This window comes from Notolepis coatsorum (genome assembly GCF_963971535.1).
Source record: "Notolepis coatsorum genome assembly, chromosome: 13".
NCBI classification, from domain to species: Eukaryota; Metazoa; Chordata; class Actinopteri; order Aulopiformes; family Paralepididae; genus Notolepis; species Notolepis coatsorum.
In genome coordinates, this window is record NC_140177.1 from 95493938 (window position 1) to 95508492 (window position 14555).

At 45.1% G+C, this 14555-nt stretch overlaps 1 protein-coding gene across 1 annotated transcript in view; it reads right to left on the bottom strand.

Moving 5' to 3' along the window:
• The window catches only part of cdh12a (cadherin 12a), a 483846-nt gene that overhangs the window by 99173 nt on the left and 370118 nt on the right, over positions 1–14555 (bottom strand). Inside the window, exon 10 of the mRNA XM_084328112.1 lies at positions 5827–5941. Coding sequence (XP_084184238.1) covers positions 5827–5941 — 115 coding nt within the window. The remainder of the gene's footprint in view (positions 1–5826; positions 5942–14555) is intronic.

The following is a 14555-nucleotide window of genomic DNA, read 5'->3' on the forward strand; positions in this document are numbered from 1 at the left end:
AAAGAACCAATCCTCACAACACACATGACTAAGCTGAGCAGTGGTTGGTATTTGATATACTTGTCCCATCCCACTGTTAGTCGTTATGTCAATTCCCAACCCCCTTCCTGGTTGTTGCGCTCCCCCCCCCCCCCCCCACTGTTGGTCCGGGAGGCCGGAGACTGTCACATGCTTTCCTCCGACACATGTGCAGCCAGCCGGCAGCCAGCCTGGCAGCGCAGATTCTCACCGGGAGAGTGTAACGTGTGGAAGGTCACACTACCTTTCTCCAGATCCTACCCTCGCTGTGCAGGTGCCCCGACCGAACTGTAGGGGTCGCTGTCCACAACGCCCAGGACCCACCCACGGCTTCCCTCCCCCTAACTCAGCCAAACGGGTTAGTATAGCGATCAGCCCAAGCCAAGGCAATGCTGACTCTCCGGGAGTCGAGACCGCAGCCTCTTGCATTGGTGACGAGCACAATCTCCGCTACGCCACCTGACCGCCCATCTGAGCACGCTTGATGTATTTTTTTTTAAACACCAGCACACAAATACCACATGCTCCATTAGCCCTCTGTCAGCTTGTTTTCCTGTCATGTGTGTCTGTCAATATGTTTGTCTTTCAACGAGTGATTGGTTTCTGCATATTCAGTTGAATTAAAGGACACAATTAAACAGCCTGTGCAGTGGAGGAATGCATTTACCTAACATACCCAGATGCGAAAAATTTGGTCGGTAAGAGATTCATAATGTCGGTATGGGTGCATTTATCACCCAGCCTATGATATCATATGGAGGAATAATTATGAAAAAAGATATAGCTTCTGGTAAATGATTATGAGGTCAAAAACACAACAGCATCCTTCAGTATTATGACCCTGTTTATGTTTCAGAAAGAGCATATCACTCATTAGTCTGGTCAGTTTAGGCATAATGGCTGCAAAAAATTATTAACATTTGAGCCAATGTTTTTCTGTTCATTTAGGGCCTGATAAACAAAAAAATGCAAGGAGCCCAAAAAATTTGCTAGGCGAAGTCCCTGAAACGGCCACGCCCACTTTTTAGGCCTGGCATTTTGTATCTCGGCTCCTGAAGGTCACAGAGAGTTAATTTTGGGCTCAAAAGTTGCGGAAACACCACATTTATATTAGTGTTATGAACAAACATATGCCCTAAAACCTTTACTTTTTCAGATATTTGTGAAAAATCACTGCCATTCCGCCACGCCCGTTTTGGCTACGGCCGAAATTCAAAACCGCGCTGGGTGTATCGCATATCAAGAGTTTTCTCATTCATACTTTGTTTTTATGGGTGGGCTGCACCTTGAGAAGGTTTCTCTGGTCTGTGTTGGCCAGTTGATAAAAGGAACTGGCCTGGATACCATCTTAACCTCAGCTAATCTGAACATCACTGGTCATGTGAATTCCATAAAGAAGGCTAGATACTGCATTCAAATCGTGGCTCTGGTCCTGGCCAATAAGAGAGACGAGGCATTCCAGGCAAAACATCTAGAGGACAACAGTTTGATTTGGAGCAATTGGGTGGCCAATGAAAACAGCCCCATGTTTCACTACTGGACCAATGTCCTTGAAGCAATCAAGAAGGATCTTATCTTCATCAGATACTTTCGGGAGGCCAACTTCATCATGATGGTCAGTGAACTTGAGCAGCTCATTCCTCTTTACTTTGCACTTGATCATACACACTATGCCAGATGGACATCAGTGTTTCTTCAGGATCTCAAAGAGCTCAAATGGAGACACCCAGAGTTGTTCAAGGAATTTCTATCAGGCTCTTTCGCAGTAAACACCAGAGGTAACCGATCAAAAGCAGGAGCATAATATAAAGGTCATCAAGTCTGACACTGGATACGTCGATATCATCAATCGGGAAGATCAGGATTTTTTTTTCTTTTTTTTCTGTTGTTGTGCATGTTTTTCCATTGGGTTTATCTTATCGGGGGGGAAACCCTTGCGAGCACTGGGAGAACATGCAAACTCCACACAGAAAGGCCTGGGAGATACCCCACCTCGGTACCTGGCATCATGGAAACCTGGTCCCCAAGCGGGAATCGAACCCTGGACCTTCTTGCTGTGAGGCGACAGTGTTAACCACTACACCACCGTGCCGCCGAGATGCTTGAGGAGGCTAACAACCGCATCATTTGCCATGAGATGGACATGCTAAACAAGGGGATCAAGTCAGTTACGGTTAGAACAGTCGACTCCGATGTAGTTGTCATCCTACTAGGGTTCACTACAAAGTTCCTGTCAGTATGTTGTGATTTGCAACTTCATCGACTTTGCTGTTCGGGACAAATGCCAGTTCTACTCAATCACAGAAGCACACAATAAGCTTGGTGGAGATGTGGCTGATGCCATGCCTGTGTTCCATTATTTCAGTGGCTGTGATTCTGTGAGCGCCTTCTTTGGCCACTCAAAGAATGCTCAATTCAAAGCCTGGATGAACCACAGTAAGTTGACAGAGCTCACTGCTGGGCACAACTCTATCAGCTGAGTAACAATGTTCATCAAAGTGTTGAGTGCTACAGTGTAGGTTCGTTTATTAGGACAAGTGCATGACAGTATGGTTAGTTAGGGTTAGATTATTATTTTTTTTCTTTCTTTTTTTAATTCAGATAATGGTTGAAGAAATGCGTCTTTAGTCGACGGCGAAAGATTGGACGTGTTTCGGCTGTCCTAACTGGGGTGGGTAGTTCATTCCACCATTGTGGGGCAAGGACTGAGAATAGGCGACTTCTCTTTGTGTAGCTGCAGATCTAATAAATGCACCTCATGTTCTTGTGCTGGCAGGGGGATGAAATGTCTCATGTATTGCAAGTGCCTCAGCAAGTGTTTGAATCCTGTGTGATGGGATGTGTGATGTGTTAAAATAAAGTTTTTTTGGGGGCGGCTGGGTGGTGCAGCGGACATTGCTCTCGTCACCAATGCAAGAGACACCGGGTTCGACTCCGGCTGTCGGCGTTGCCTCCGGCTTGGGCCAGCCGTCATACTAACTCAATTGGCAGAGTTAGCGGGTGGAAGTCGATGGGTGGTAATCTGGACATTGTGGACAGCGACTCCTAAAGGTCGGTTGGGGACGCCTGCACAGCAGAGACAGGAAATGGCGGGGGTAGCGTGAGCCTCCCACACGTTACACCTCGCCAATGAGAGTCCGCGCTGGCACGTGGAAAGATGTGACAGGCTGCCTCCTCGTGTATCGGAGGGGACACGTGATGCAAGGCTTCTATCCTCCCTACAACCGGCCAGTGGGGGGCATATGCGAGCAACGTTCAAGACAGAGGAGGGAAGAATTGGCACAGTGGAATTGGGATGGAAAATAGAAAAATAGGAGAAAAAGTGAGTAATTTTTTTTTTGTTTTTTTGGACTTCAAGTGGTTTGCTTTGTTTCTTGGGTGGTTGTTGGGGTCCTCATCTTATAACAAAGCCTCAACCTAAACACTAGTATGCCCCATGAGTAGATTTAGAACTTTGGCCCAAACTAACTGCATGGCCTTCATGAGCAGATTTGGCTGAAGTGGCTTGGGCGCTGATCAATTCAGAGATAAAAAAAAGTGTTTTCATGAATATCTCAAAATGTTAAGGTTTTAGGGCATATATATGCACTCTCTGCGAGCTCCAGGAGCCGAGATACAAAATGTCAGGTCTAAAAAGTGGGCGTGGCCGTTTCAGAGACTTCGCCTACCTAATTTGTTGGGCTCCTTGCTTTCTTTTCTTTATTGGACCCTAAATTAACAGAAAAACATTGGCTCAAATGTTTTGTTTTTTTATCCACTTTTTCTCCCATTTTTTCTATATTTTCTCCCATCCCAATTTCGTATCATCCAATTCAACCCTCCCCTGTCACGAACGCTGTTTCTTGCCTCCCACAAGCCGGCTGCAATGTGGACTAAGTCATACATAGCACAAGTCCCCTCCGGTACTTGAGGTAACAGCAGTCGCATCTTTTCACCTGCGCAGCTCGATCTCTCAGTGGCGAGGAGTAATGCGTGGGAGGCTCACGCTGCCCCCGACACTTCCTGATTCTACTGCGCAGGCGCACCAACCGACCTGTAGGAGTCGCTGTCCACAACGCCCGATCCCCACCCATCAGTTTCCCACCCTCTAATACTGCCAATTGTATTAGTACGGACGACCAGCCAAACTGAAAACAATGTGGAGAGCTGGATTCGAACATGCGAACCCAGCGTCTCCACATTGGTGGCAAGTGCCTTGCCCACTACACAACCTAGTGCCTTGCCCACTACACAACCCACTACCCACATTGGCTCAAATGTTAATCATGATTTGCAGCCTTGACCCCATATTTGCCCCAAACTGACCAGACTGTATTGTTATGATTATGTTATGATTGCTACACTGTGCATGTGGATGTGTTTGTAGTGTGTTTGTGTGACAGAGAAAAAGAGAGAGCATGGGGGAGTGTGTGTCTGTGTGACAGAGAAAGTGAGAGAGCACGGGGAGTGTGTGTGTGTTTGTGGTGTGTGTGTTTGTGTGTGCCTGTGTGACAGAGAAAGTGAGAGAGCACGGGGGAGTGTGTGTGTCCGTCTGTGTGTCTGTCTGTTTCTCGCGAGAGAAATACAGTCAATGTTTGTGCATGGATGTGTATGTGTGTGCGCGCGTGTGTGTGTGTCAATGGTCAACACATGATCTGATGCCTTTTAAGTCACACAGACTCAGCATTACATAATGAGAGCCTCTGTGTGCTGAAGGACCGAGGAGACATGAGGACTTAAAGGGAACATCCACCCTAAATAGTATTCATATTGTGTTATTTCTTGGTACATCTCAGGTTCCTTGCAGTTATGCAGTTAAGTCAATATCTATAAACATAGACAACTGTCTCCCTGGGCTGGAAATCAGAGCATCAAAAATGTGTGATATCATCAAGAGATAGTTGTATTTGGTCTACTGGTGTTGAATTAGTCACAGACTTTGTGGGATCAAACTGTCGTAGTGTCCTAGGAGTCGTTCCACTATTCACTGTCTATGGAGCAGCTCCAGGGTTTGTCTCTCTGATGCTCAGGGTTCACAAATCAAAACTACTGTACAATATAATAGAGATAACATAAGTGAATTCTATTTTAGGGTGGACAGTGGTATCAGTCAGTGGTATTGCTCATTGCCCCCTGTGTGCCCTGTGCACCTTCGATTATCTATAAGTACATTGCCGCGCCTCACGTTTGAGGGCAAGTAAAAGGCGTCCAATCTGATTACAGTCTTATAACACCATCTAGCTCTCTCTATCTGTATCTCTCTCTCTCTCTCTCTCTCTGTTTGTATCTCTATGTCTTTCACACACACGCACACACTCTCTGTATATCGCTCCCTCTTTCACACACAATTATCTCTATCTATCTATCTATCTATCTATCTATCTATCTATCTATCTATCTATCTATCTATCTATCTATCTATCTATCTATCTATCTATCTATCTATCTATGTCCGTCCGTCCGTCCGTCCGTCCGTCCGTCCGTCCGTCCGTCCGTCCGTCCGTCCGTCCGTCCGTCCATCTATCTATCTATCTATCTATCTATCTATCTATCTATCTATCTATCTATCTATCTATCTATCTATCTATCTATCTATCTATCTATCTATCTATCTATCTATCTATCCATCCATCCATCCATCCATCCATCCATCCATCCATCCATCCATCCATCCATCCATCCATCCATCCATCCATCCATCCATCCATCCATCCATCCATCCATCCATCCATCCATCCATCTATCTATCTATCAGACTCTGTGTCAGTCATTATTTTGTTATCTCTGAACCCCACCCCAAATTGCATGCATCCCTCTATCCTTCCTTACTTCCGAAGTCTCGTATGGTGAAGTTCCTGTTGTGTAGCTCCTTGGGAGATTTGTAGAAGAACCTCTGTCCTACAGGTGGTTGATCTCTGTCCGTGGCTGTGATGGTCCGGATCACCTGTTGATAACAGAACAAGGACACAATACAAAGTGTTATATAAATGCAAAGCGTGTGGATCAAACTGGTCTTACACAAAGTCCCATGGGGCAGAGTGGCAGGCTTTGTACCTGATGACATCACAACTTTGAGTTTTAGCAGTCTAGTTTTTGGATTTTGGTTGTTCATGTTCATGTTCAAGTATAATCAAATGTTTTATTCATATTGTAAACTTGCCAACACCAGATTAAAGCTCCATTGTTGTTGTTGAAGTTAGATGTTATGTATGATTGCATGTAACTGTCTAACTGTTTCCACAAGAGGGCACTATAGGCGTAGCTATTGAAGCTGACGCCAGGTAAGAGGTATAAAAGGAGATGTCACCTCCCCCTCTTTCTCTTCCTCCGTCGCTCTCACAAGAGAAGGTCTCATGTGTACTGTTGGGTGCAATGTGAAATAAACCACGCCAAAGGCTAAAGAGAAACCTTGTCGTCATGAACATATTATTGTCGCTCCATAGCTGACTCTGTCAACAGGTTATGGGCCCAGATCACGCAGGGGCGAAATAATAAGGGTAGCAAGTTTAGCTGAAGTATAGGCCAGTTTAGCACCGGGAGCACAGCGTGGCTAAAGCTAGGCTAACGGGAGCTAAAGCTACGCCTACCATCAAAAAAGGATGGCGAACAAAGGAAGGAGCAAATGGCCCTCGTTCAACGGAAGAGCAGATGACTATGAGCTCTGGGAAGAGCGAATGTTGTGCTGCATGCACAGTGTGGGACTGACGACGATGATCTTGACGGCCCCCACGGGATAAGTAACGGCGGCCGCGCGAGCCCTGGACACCAAGCAAAATGCCGACGCATACTGCGAGTTAGCACCACTGCTAGACGACACAAGCTTTGGGCTGATATTCCGCGACACTAAGGACAAAGGCCGAGAGAGCCTGAAAGTATTGAGAGAACACTATATCGGACGGGGAAGACCCCGAATCGTATCCCTCTACATAACACTAACCGCGCTGAAGAAAGCGCACACCGAGACTGTGACCGAATACGTCATCAGAGCTGAGCAGATCATTACGGCGCTTAAGAGTGCAGGAGAAGCACAGAGCGACGGACTAATGATGGCGATGGTTATGAGAGGACTACCGGAGCTGTACACACCGTTCACACTACTGGTGACACACGGTTCGGCGGACATGTCGCTGGGGGAGTTCAAGGCCAAGTTGCGAAACTTTGAGGCCTCAGAAGACACACACCCAGTCCCCGCGGAGGCGGGAGAGAGGGTGCTGAAGGCCCGGGCGGCACCAAGAGAGAAGACCAGTCCCACGACAGAGCTGGCGTGTTGGCGATGCGGAGAAAAGGGGCACCGGAAAGATAACTGCACAAAGACTGTTTGGTGTAGCTTCTGCAAATCCACAGGGCACACAGACAAAGTGTGTAGAAAGAAACGTGACCAGATCGCTCAGTACGCGCATGGACAAGATGGCGGCTGTGGACAAGATGGCGACAACGGTGGACGTGAGACGAGTCGAGACGACGTCCGGAGAGTAGCGGGACGAGAGGACTTCATCTTCGGGGCGCAGACAGCGTACGTCACCCAGCCAACGCAGCAGCAGCAGCAGGTCCAAAGGAAGGGACTGATCGTGGACACAGGTGCGTCGTTCCACGTCATTAACGACAGGAATCGATTCAAGAACTTTGACAACACCTTCGAGCCGGAGAGACACAGCATGGAGCTGGCAGACGGGAAGCGCACTTACGGGTTGGCGCAAGGGAGAGGAGACGCACAGGTATGCCTCATAGACAGTGAGGGGCGCCGGTGTACAGTGACGTTAAAGAACACTCTCTACATACCCTCGTTCCCACAAGAACTATTCTCTGTCAAATCTGCTACTGCGAACGCTGCCAAAGTGTTCTTAAATTAAGGTAAAGATGTTCTTGTAGAGCCTGACGGTACGCGATTTAACATAGAGGTGTACAAGAGAATGTATTATCTACAAACAGAGTGTAATGATGACGATAAGCGTAATAATAATGATATGTGTAATGTGACTGTCAGTCACGATATTCAGACATGGCATGCGATCATGGGTCATTGTAATTACGAGGATTTACTGAAACTGCAAGCAGTGACAGAAGGCATGCACATTAAAGGTGAAAAGCGTAGACCTGACAAAGAATGTGAAGTGTGCATAAAGGGGAAGTTCACTCTATCGAGAAACAGAAGTCCCACAGAAAAAGTAAAGGTACCACTTGAGCTAGTCGGTCCAGTAAGCAACGAGTCCATGGGTGGCTTTAAATATGTACAGTCTTTTACAGATGTGTGTACAGGGGCAGTGTTTGATTACTTTCTCAAAGCAAAGACACTCAAAGACACTCCAGGCCACGGAGAAATTCCTTGCAGATGTAGCCCCTTATGGCAACATAAGATGCTTGAGGTCCGACAACGGAACCGAGTTCACAAATAGAGAGTTCCAATCACTGTTGAGAAGGAACAAGATAAGACACGAGACGTCATGTCCGTACTCCCCGCACCAGAACGGGGTGGCAGAGAGGCAAGACGTACTCATTTCAAAATGGCTAGGTGTAAGCTAATAGATGGTGACTTACCGAAGAGTCTATGGCATTATGCGGTACAAGAAGCTGCTTACACCAGAAACAGGTGTTTTAATAAGCACACGGGCACCACCCCGTATACCGCACTGACAGGGAAAAAGTGTAATCTAGCTAGAATGCACAAATTTGGATCAGTGTGTTATGCTTACCAGCAGGACAGAGGAAAGCTCGAGTCCCGATGTGAAAAAGGACTCTTTGTAGGGCACGACAAAGGAAGCCCCGCTTTCCTAGTCTATTATCCCGGTAAAGGGAAAGTGCAAAAACACAGGCTAGTCAAATTTGTCACAAAGACAACTTGTGAGAACGAGACACAGACAGATGAGCCAGAGCTGGACTCCAGAGTAAGGTGTGAAGAAACAGAGACACCTCAGCCTAGTGTACTGAGCACAGTCGTGCAGACAGACAGTCAGCAACCCCCAGAGGATGATGACGAGGAGCACCCGAGGGTGATGCCACATGCCTCATGCAGTGGGAGGTATCCATCATGGGAACACAAACCCCCAAGGTATCTGAAAGACTATGCCCAGAGAGAAAGTGACGAGGATGACAGTACACTTACAAGCATTGATTACTGCTACAGAGTAGTGAGTGGAGTACCTCAGACCTTTAAAGAGGTGATGGTGTCTCCTGAATCAAGGAAATGGGAGAGAGCAATGGATGAGGAGATGAGGTCCCTAGAGGACAACCACACCTTTACTCTAACCAAGTTACCAAAGGGCAGACAGACAGTGGGAGGAAAATGGGTGTACTCAATCAAAGAGGGTATTGAAGGACACGACAAGTACAGAGCCTGGTTTGTAGCTAAAGGTTACAGTCAGAGGGAGGGGATAGACTACGGTGAGACATTCTCCCCTACAGCCAATCTGACCAGTGTAAGGGTAGTGATGCAGAAAGCAGCTGAGGACAGTTTGATTTTACACCAGATGGATGTGAAGACAGCCTACCTGCACGCAACCATAGATAGGGAGATATATATGGAACAACCTGAAGGTTACGAGAAGAAAGGAGAGAAGCTAGTGTGCAAGCTAGAAAAATCTAAGGCCTGAAACAGTCTGGGCAAAATTGGAACGAGATGCTTCATACTGTACATGTCTCATTGAAGATCACTTCCTACAGAACCCAGTAGACCCCTGTGTTTACTCAAGGGAGTCAAAAGAGTCAGGAAAAGTGATAATTGTAATTTGGGTGGATGATTTGATCATCGCAGCAGACAACACTAGAAACCTAGAGCAGGTGAAAAGTATGCTCTCCACCAGATTCAAAATGAAAGACCTAGGTAGGTTAAAGCATTTTCTAGCCATGGACTTCGAACAGTCTGCCAGTTGTGTAAAAATATCCCAGAAGAGATATGTGGAAAAGATCCTGAAATGTTTTGACATGCAAGAATGTAGAACGAGGGAAACACCATGTGATCACCAAGAGGATGCTCAGAAACTGACAGCTGTAAAAATGTACAGAGAAGCTGTAGGTAGCCTCATTTATTTGACAACATGTACTCGCCCTGACCTATGTTTTGTAGTGAGTAAATTGTCACAGCATTTAGCTGACCCCACAGAGGAGCACTGGATTACAGCAAAACATGTTTTTCGTTATCTCAAAGGTACAGCCGATAAACAGCTTTGTTTCAGAAAGAGCAGCGAGGGCTTAGGGCTTAAAGCCTACAGTGATGCAGATTGGGCGGCAGACGCCACAGACAGAAGAAGTACCACAGGGTATTGTGTGAGTTTGGACAAAGACAGCTCACTGGTTTCGTGGAAAACAAAGAAACAGCCCACAGTGGCACTGTCAACTTGTGAAGCCGAATACATGGCTCTAGCTATGACAATACAAGAATGTATTTATCTAAAACAACCATTGCAATTGCTAGAAACCCTGTGTGCCGACAGAGGTGTAAACATGTGGATATAAAATATCACTTCATCAGATCTGTCATCAGGGAAGAAAGGATGACACTTGTTTATTGTCCTACAGACGGCATGGTAGCAGACGCTATGACAAAGCCTGTCTCCAAACTGAAATTGAGAAGATTTGCAGAGGTCATGTTTGTTGTGTAAATATTGCCTGTTATGTAATATTAACTGCCATATTATTTTGATGTTCTGAACTGTATTATTTTCTTGGAAAGATGTTTTTGAAAGAGTTGTACAGTATACAAGACAACCATAAGTGGGAGTGTTGAAGTTAGATGTTATGTATGATTGCATGTAACTGTCTAACTGTTTCCACAAGAGGGCGCTATAGGCATAGCTATTGAAGCTGACGCCAGGTAAGAGGTATAAAAGGAGATGTCACCTCCCCCTCTCTCTCTTCCTCCGTCGCTCTCACAAGAGAAGGTCTCATGTGTACTGTTGGGTGCAATGTGAAATAAACCATGCCAAAGGCTAAAGAGAAACCTTGTCGTCATGAACATATTATTGTCGCTCCATAGCTGACTCTGTCAACAGTTGTCCACCACAGTGTCTGCCTAAACTGGAACTACTTTACGTCACTTCATGAAGTAGTGCCAGGAAAAACGACAATGATGAATTATATTGACCAAAACAAATAGTACGGCTCTGTGACTAATTAAGAATGTATACATGATATGACTGACTTAAAGGATAAGGCCAGCGTAATGTTTTTATTTCCTATTGTCAAAATAGCCTATGAAAATACCAAAACGTACAATGCATTTCTTCTGCTTAAGTATGATCCATCCAGGCAACACCAGATTATAGCTCATATCCAGAAGTCATGGAACTCCATTGTTTTCCCAAAATGTTTTAAATTGGACGAAGTTACCCAAGTTAAAGGAGCACTTCACCAAAAAAGGAGAATTTGTATATCAATTACTCACCCCTCAATTCATGTAGAATTTATTTTCACACATGCCTCAAGGGTAAACGTAGATAATAAAAAAAAAAGAAAAAAAAGGTAGCCAGACATGAATTGAAGTTCCTGGAGAACACGTTTTACAAGAGCAAAATTATAACAAAACATCCGTTTACAAACTCTCAAACACATCTGGCAGTATATTACAAGTCTCATTTATCCAGTCGTATGCTTAATATTTCCCAAACACATACATTTTAATTAAAAACTTGCTAACTAACCTATCTAATTTGTTACTAATCATATTAACTTAGCTAACTAACTAAACTAGCTAAATCCTGCCTCCTGCTCGTTCATTGGGGTAGTGGGTGAGTGGGAACAGAAATCCTGTCCAATGAAGGAGCTGGGAGGTGGGATTTCAATTTAATACACTGGGCAAAGTAAAAATGTGCACTCTTGCTCAGCACCACTACATTATGTGAGTTTAACCGGAAATGTTTTACTTAGCAAGTTGTTAGCGCATGTTTGTGAAGTATTGAGCATACAACTGGATAAAGGAGACTTGGATTATACAGCAAGATGTGTTTGAGAGTTTGTAAAGAAATGTTTTGATATAGTGTTGCTGTTGTTAAACTTAATCTCCAGTGTATGGATTCTACATTCACTGTCTTCACTTCTCCCAGACTTTTCCTTCGTATATTACAGCTGTGTGGAGATAATTAATGACTTTTAGCCCCTCTAGCTTTTCTTTTTACCCAAACTGGTGGGATGGAGGGATGGAGGAAAGGAGAGCAGGAGAGCATATGAGAGAGAGAGAGAGAGATAGAGAGATAGATAGAGAGAGAGAGAGAGAGAGAGAGAGAGATAGAGAGAGAGAGAGAGAGAGAGAGAGAGATAGAGAGAGAGAGAGAGAGAGAGAGAGAGAGAGAGAGAGAGAGAGAGAGAGAGAGAAAGAGAGAGAGATAGAGAGAGAGAGAGAGAGAGAGAGAGAGAGAGACAGAGACAGACAGAGAAAGACAGAAAAGGTGACAAGCTAGACAGACAGACAGACAGATAAACAGAAAGAGACAAGCAGAGAGACAAGACATTCCATCAGGCACACATGTAGACAGAGATGATACAGACAGATAGTCAGAGATGAAGAGAGAGAGAGAGAGACACAGACAGCTAGTTAGAGACAGAGAGATATATACAGACAGATAGAGGGAGAGCGAGGGAGAAAGGCACAGCCATAATTGGAGACAGAGAGATAGACAGACAGTTAGAGAGAGAGAGATAGACACAGACATAATTAGAGACAGATAGATGGACAGACAGTTAGAGAGAGATATAGGCACATACAGTTAGAGGGAGAGAGAGAGAGGCACAGACATAATTATAGACAGAGAGATAGGCATAGAGAGAGACAGACAGAAAGATAGTTAGAGACAGTGGCGGCCGCCACTGGGGGGCGCTAGGGCGCCGCCCCCCCTCAGGCCCTGCCCTGGTTATATGAGAGAATAACAAGAATTTTCTTTTTTTAGTTTTTAGTTTTATAGCCCTATAAATAATATAAACATGTTTAAAATGAATAATATTTACTCATTTTAAGTATGTTTGTGTTTCCAATGCACAATATAACGTTAATAAATAAAATAATAAATACTCGTTTTCTTGAACAGGAAGTGACTCACTTTTTTTTTTTTTTTTGTATTTCTCTGCCCGGGCTAGACGCGATAGCGCTCTGAGTGCGCGTCACTGTGTGATCGCTGTATCCGTAGCAGCCAATCAGTGCGTAACGCGTTGTGCGTTGAAATATGACTATTATGTTGGAATCCGGGCGCGATTTGAAGCGGTCTAGGCAGAATTTCTCAAGAATTTCTGTAGCCGCATTTCGCGGAGACGCTCTCTGATTGGCCGATGCCAGTATTTTTTTCCGTAGCAGCATTTCGCGGAGACGATCTCTGATTGGCCGAATCCACTTTCTAATGTTCCAATTCTAGCTTATTCTAGCTTGGTAGAGATAGTTGTTGTTGTTGTGAGATGTAGCTGTTTGTCTTAGAGCGTGACTGCAAGTTCTTTAGACGGTTAAGCTTAGGCACTCTTTCAAAGTTGGTTAAGGTTAGAGTTTGTCTTAGAGCATGGCGATAGAACGCCAGGTAGTTTGCAGTCTGTTCGAAGCGGAAATGGACAAAGAAATCAAACTACTTGTTGTGTGGTGCTAACTGCTAACAGCTGACAAGCTATATGGCAGTCTGGACAGTGGACTGGATATACATCATCAACAGCGGATTATACACTTTATCAAGAACAGTCTGGGGAGTCGGGACAACAGTGAGTGGACCACGTAAACAGTGAGTTAATTCGGTCTCTCTCTCGCTCTCTCTCTCTCGCTCTCTCTCTCTCTCCCCCTCTCTCTCGCTCTCTCTCTCTCTCTCTCTCCCCCTCTCTCTCTCTCTCTCGCTCTCTCTCTCTCTCTCTCTCTCTCTCTCGCTCTCTCTCTCTCTCTCGCTCTCTCTCTCTCTCTCTCTCTCTCTCTCTCTCTCTCTCTCTCTCTAATTTCGCCGCGGGTAGAGCATAACCACTCAGACAATGAATGGTAACTTGTTTAAAATGACAATATATACAGATGTGTTTCTTATTGAATCGATCTGAGAGAGAGAGAGAGAGAGAGAGAGCGAGAGAGAGAGAGAGCTGTGCGTGTTTGTGTTGGGCTATTGGAAACGTGGTTGCATTTGACTGACTGTGATCATATATTGATCGATGGCAATGGTGATAATATTCGCCAATGCGTGCCTTGTACATGTTTGCAAAATGTTTGGTATAGCGCCCCTAGTGGCCAAGCATCCACGAGCCGCCACTGGTTAGAGACAGAGAGACAGATAGTTAGAGACAGAGATAGACAGAGAGAGAGAGAGAGAGAGAGAGAGAGAGAGAGAGAGACATATATAGAGAGAGAGACACACACACAAAGATAGTTAGAGACAGAGATATACACAGATATAGACAGACAGTTACAGAGAGAGACAGATGGTTTGAGACAGAGAGAGACACACACAGACAGATAGTTAGAGACAGAGAGATAGACACAGACAGTTACAGAGAGAGAGAGAGAGATAGATGGTTAGACAGTCAAACAAATACAGTAGTCAACAGACAGAGAGACACACATACATACGTATACAGTACAGTACACCCATACATACACACAAAGATGCTTACTTGAG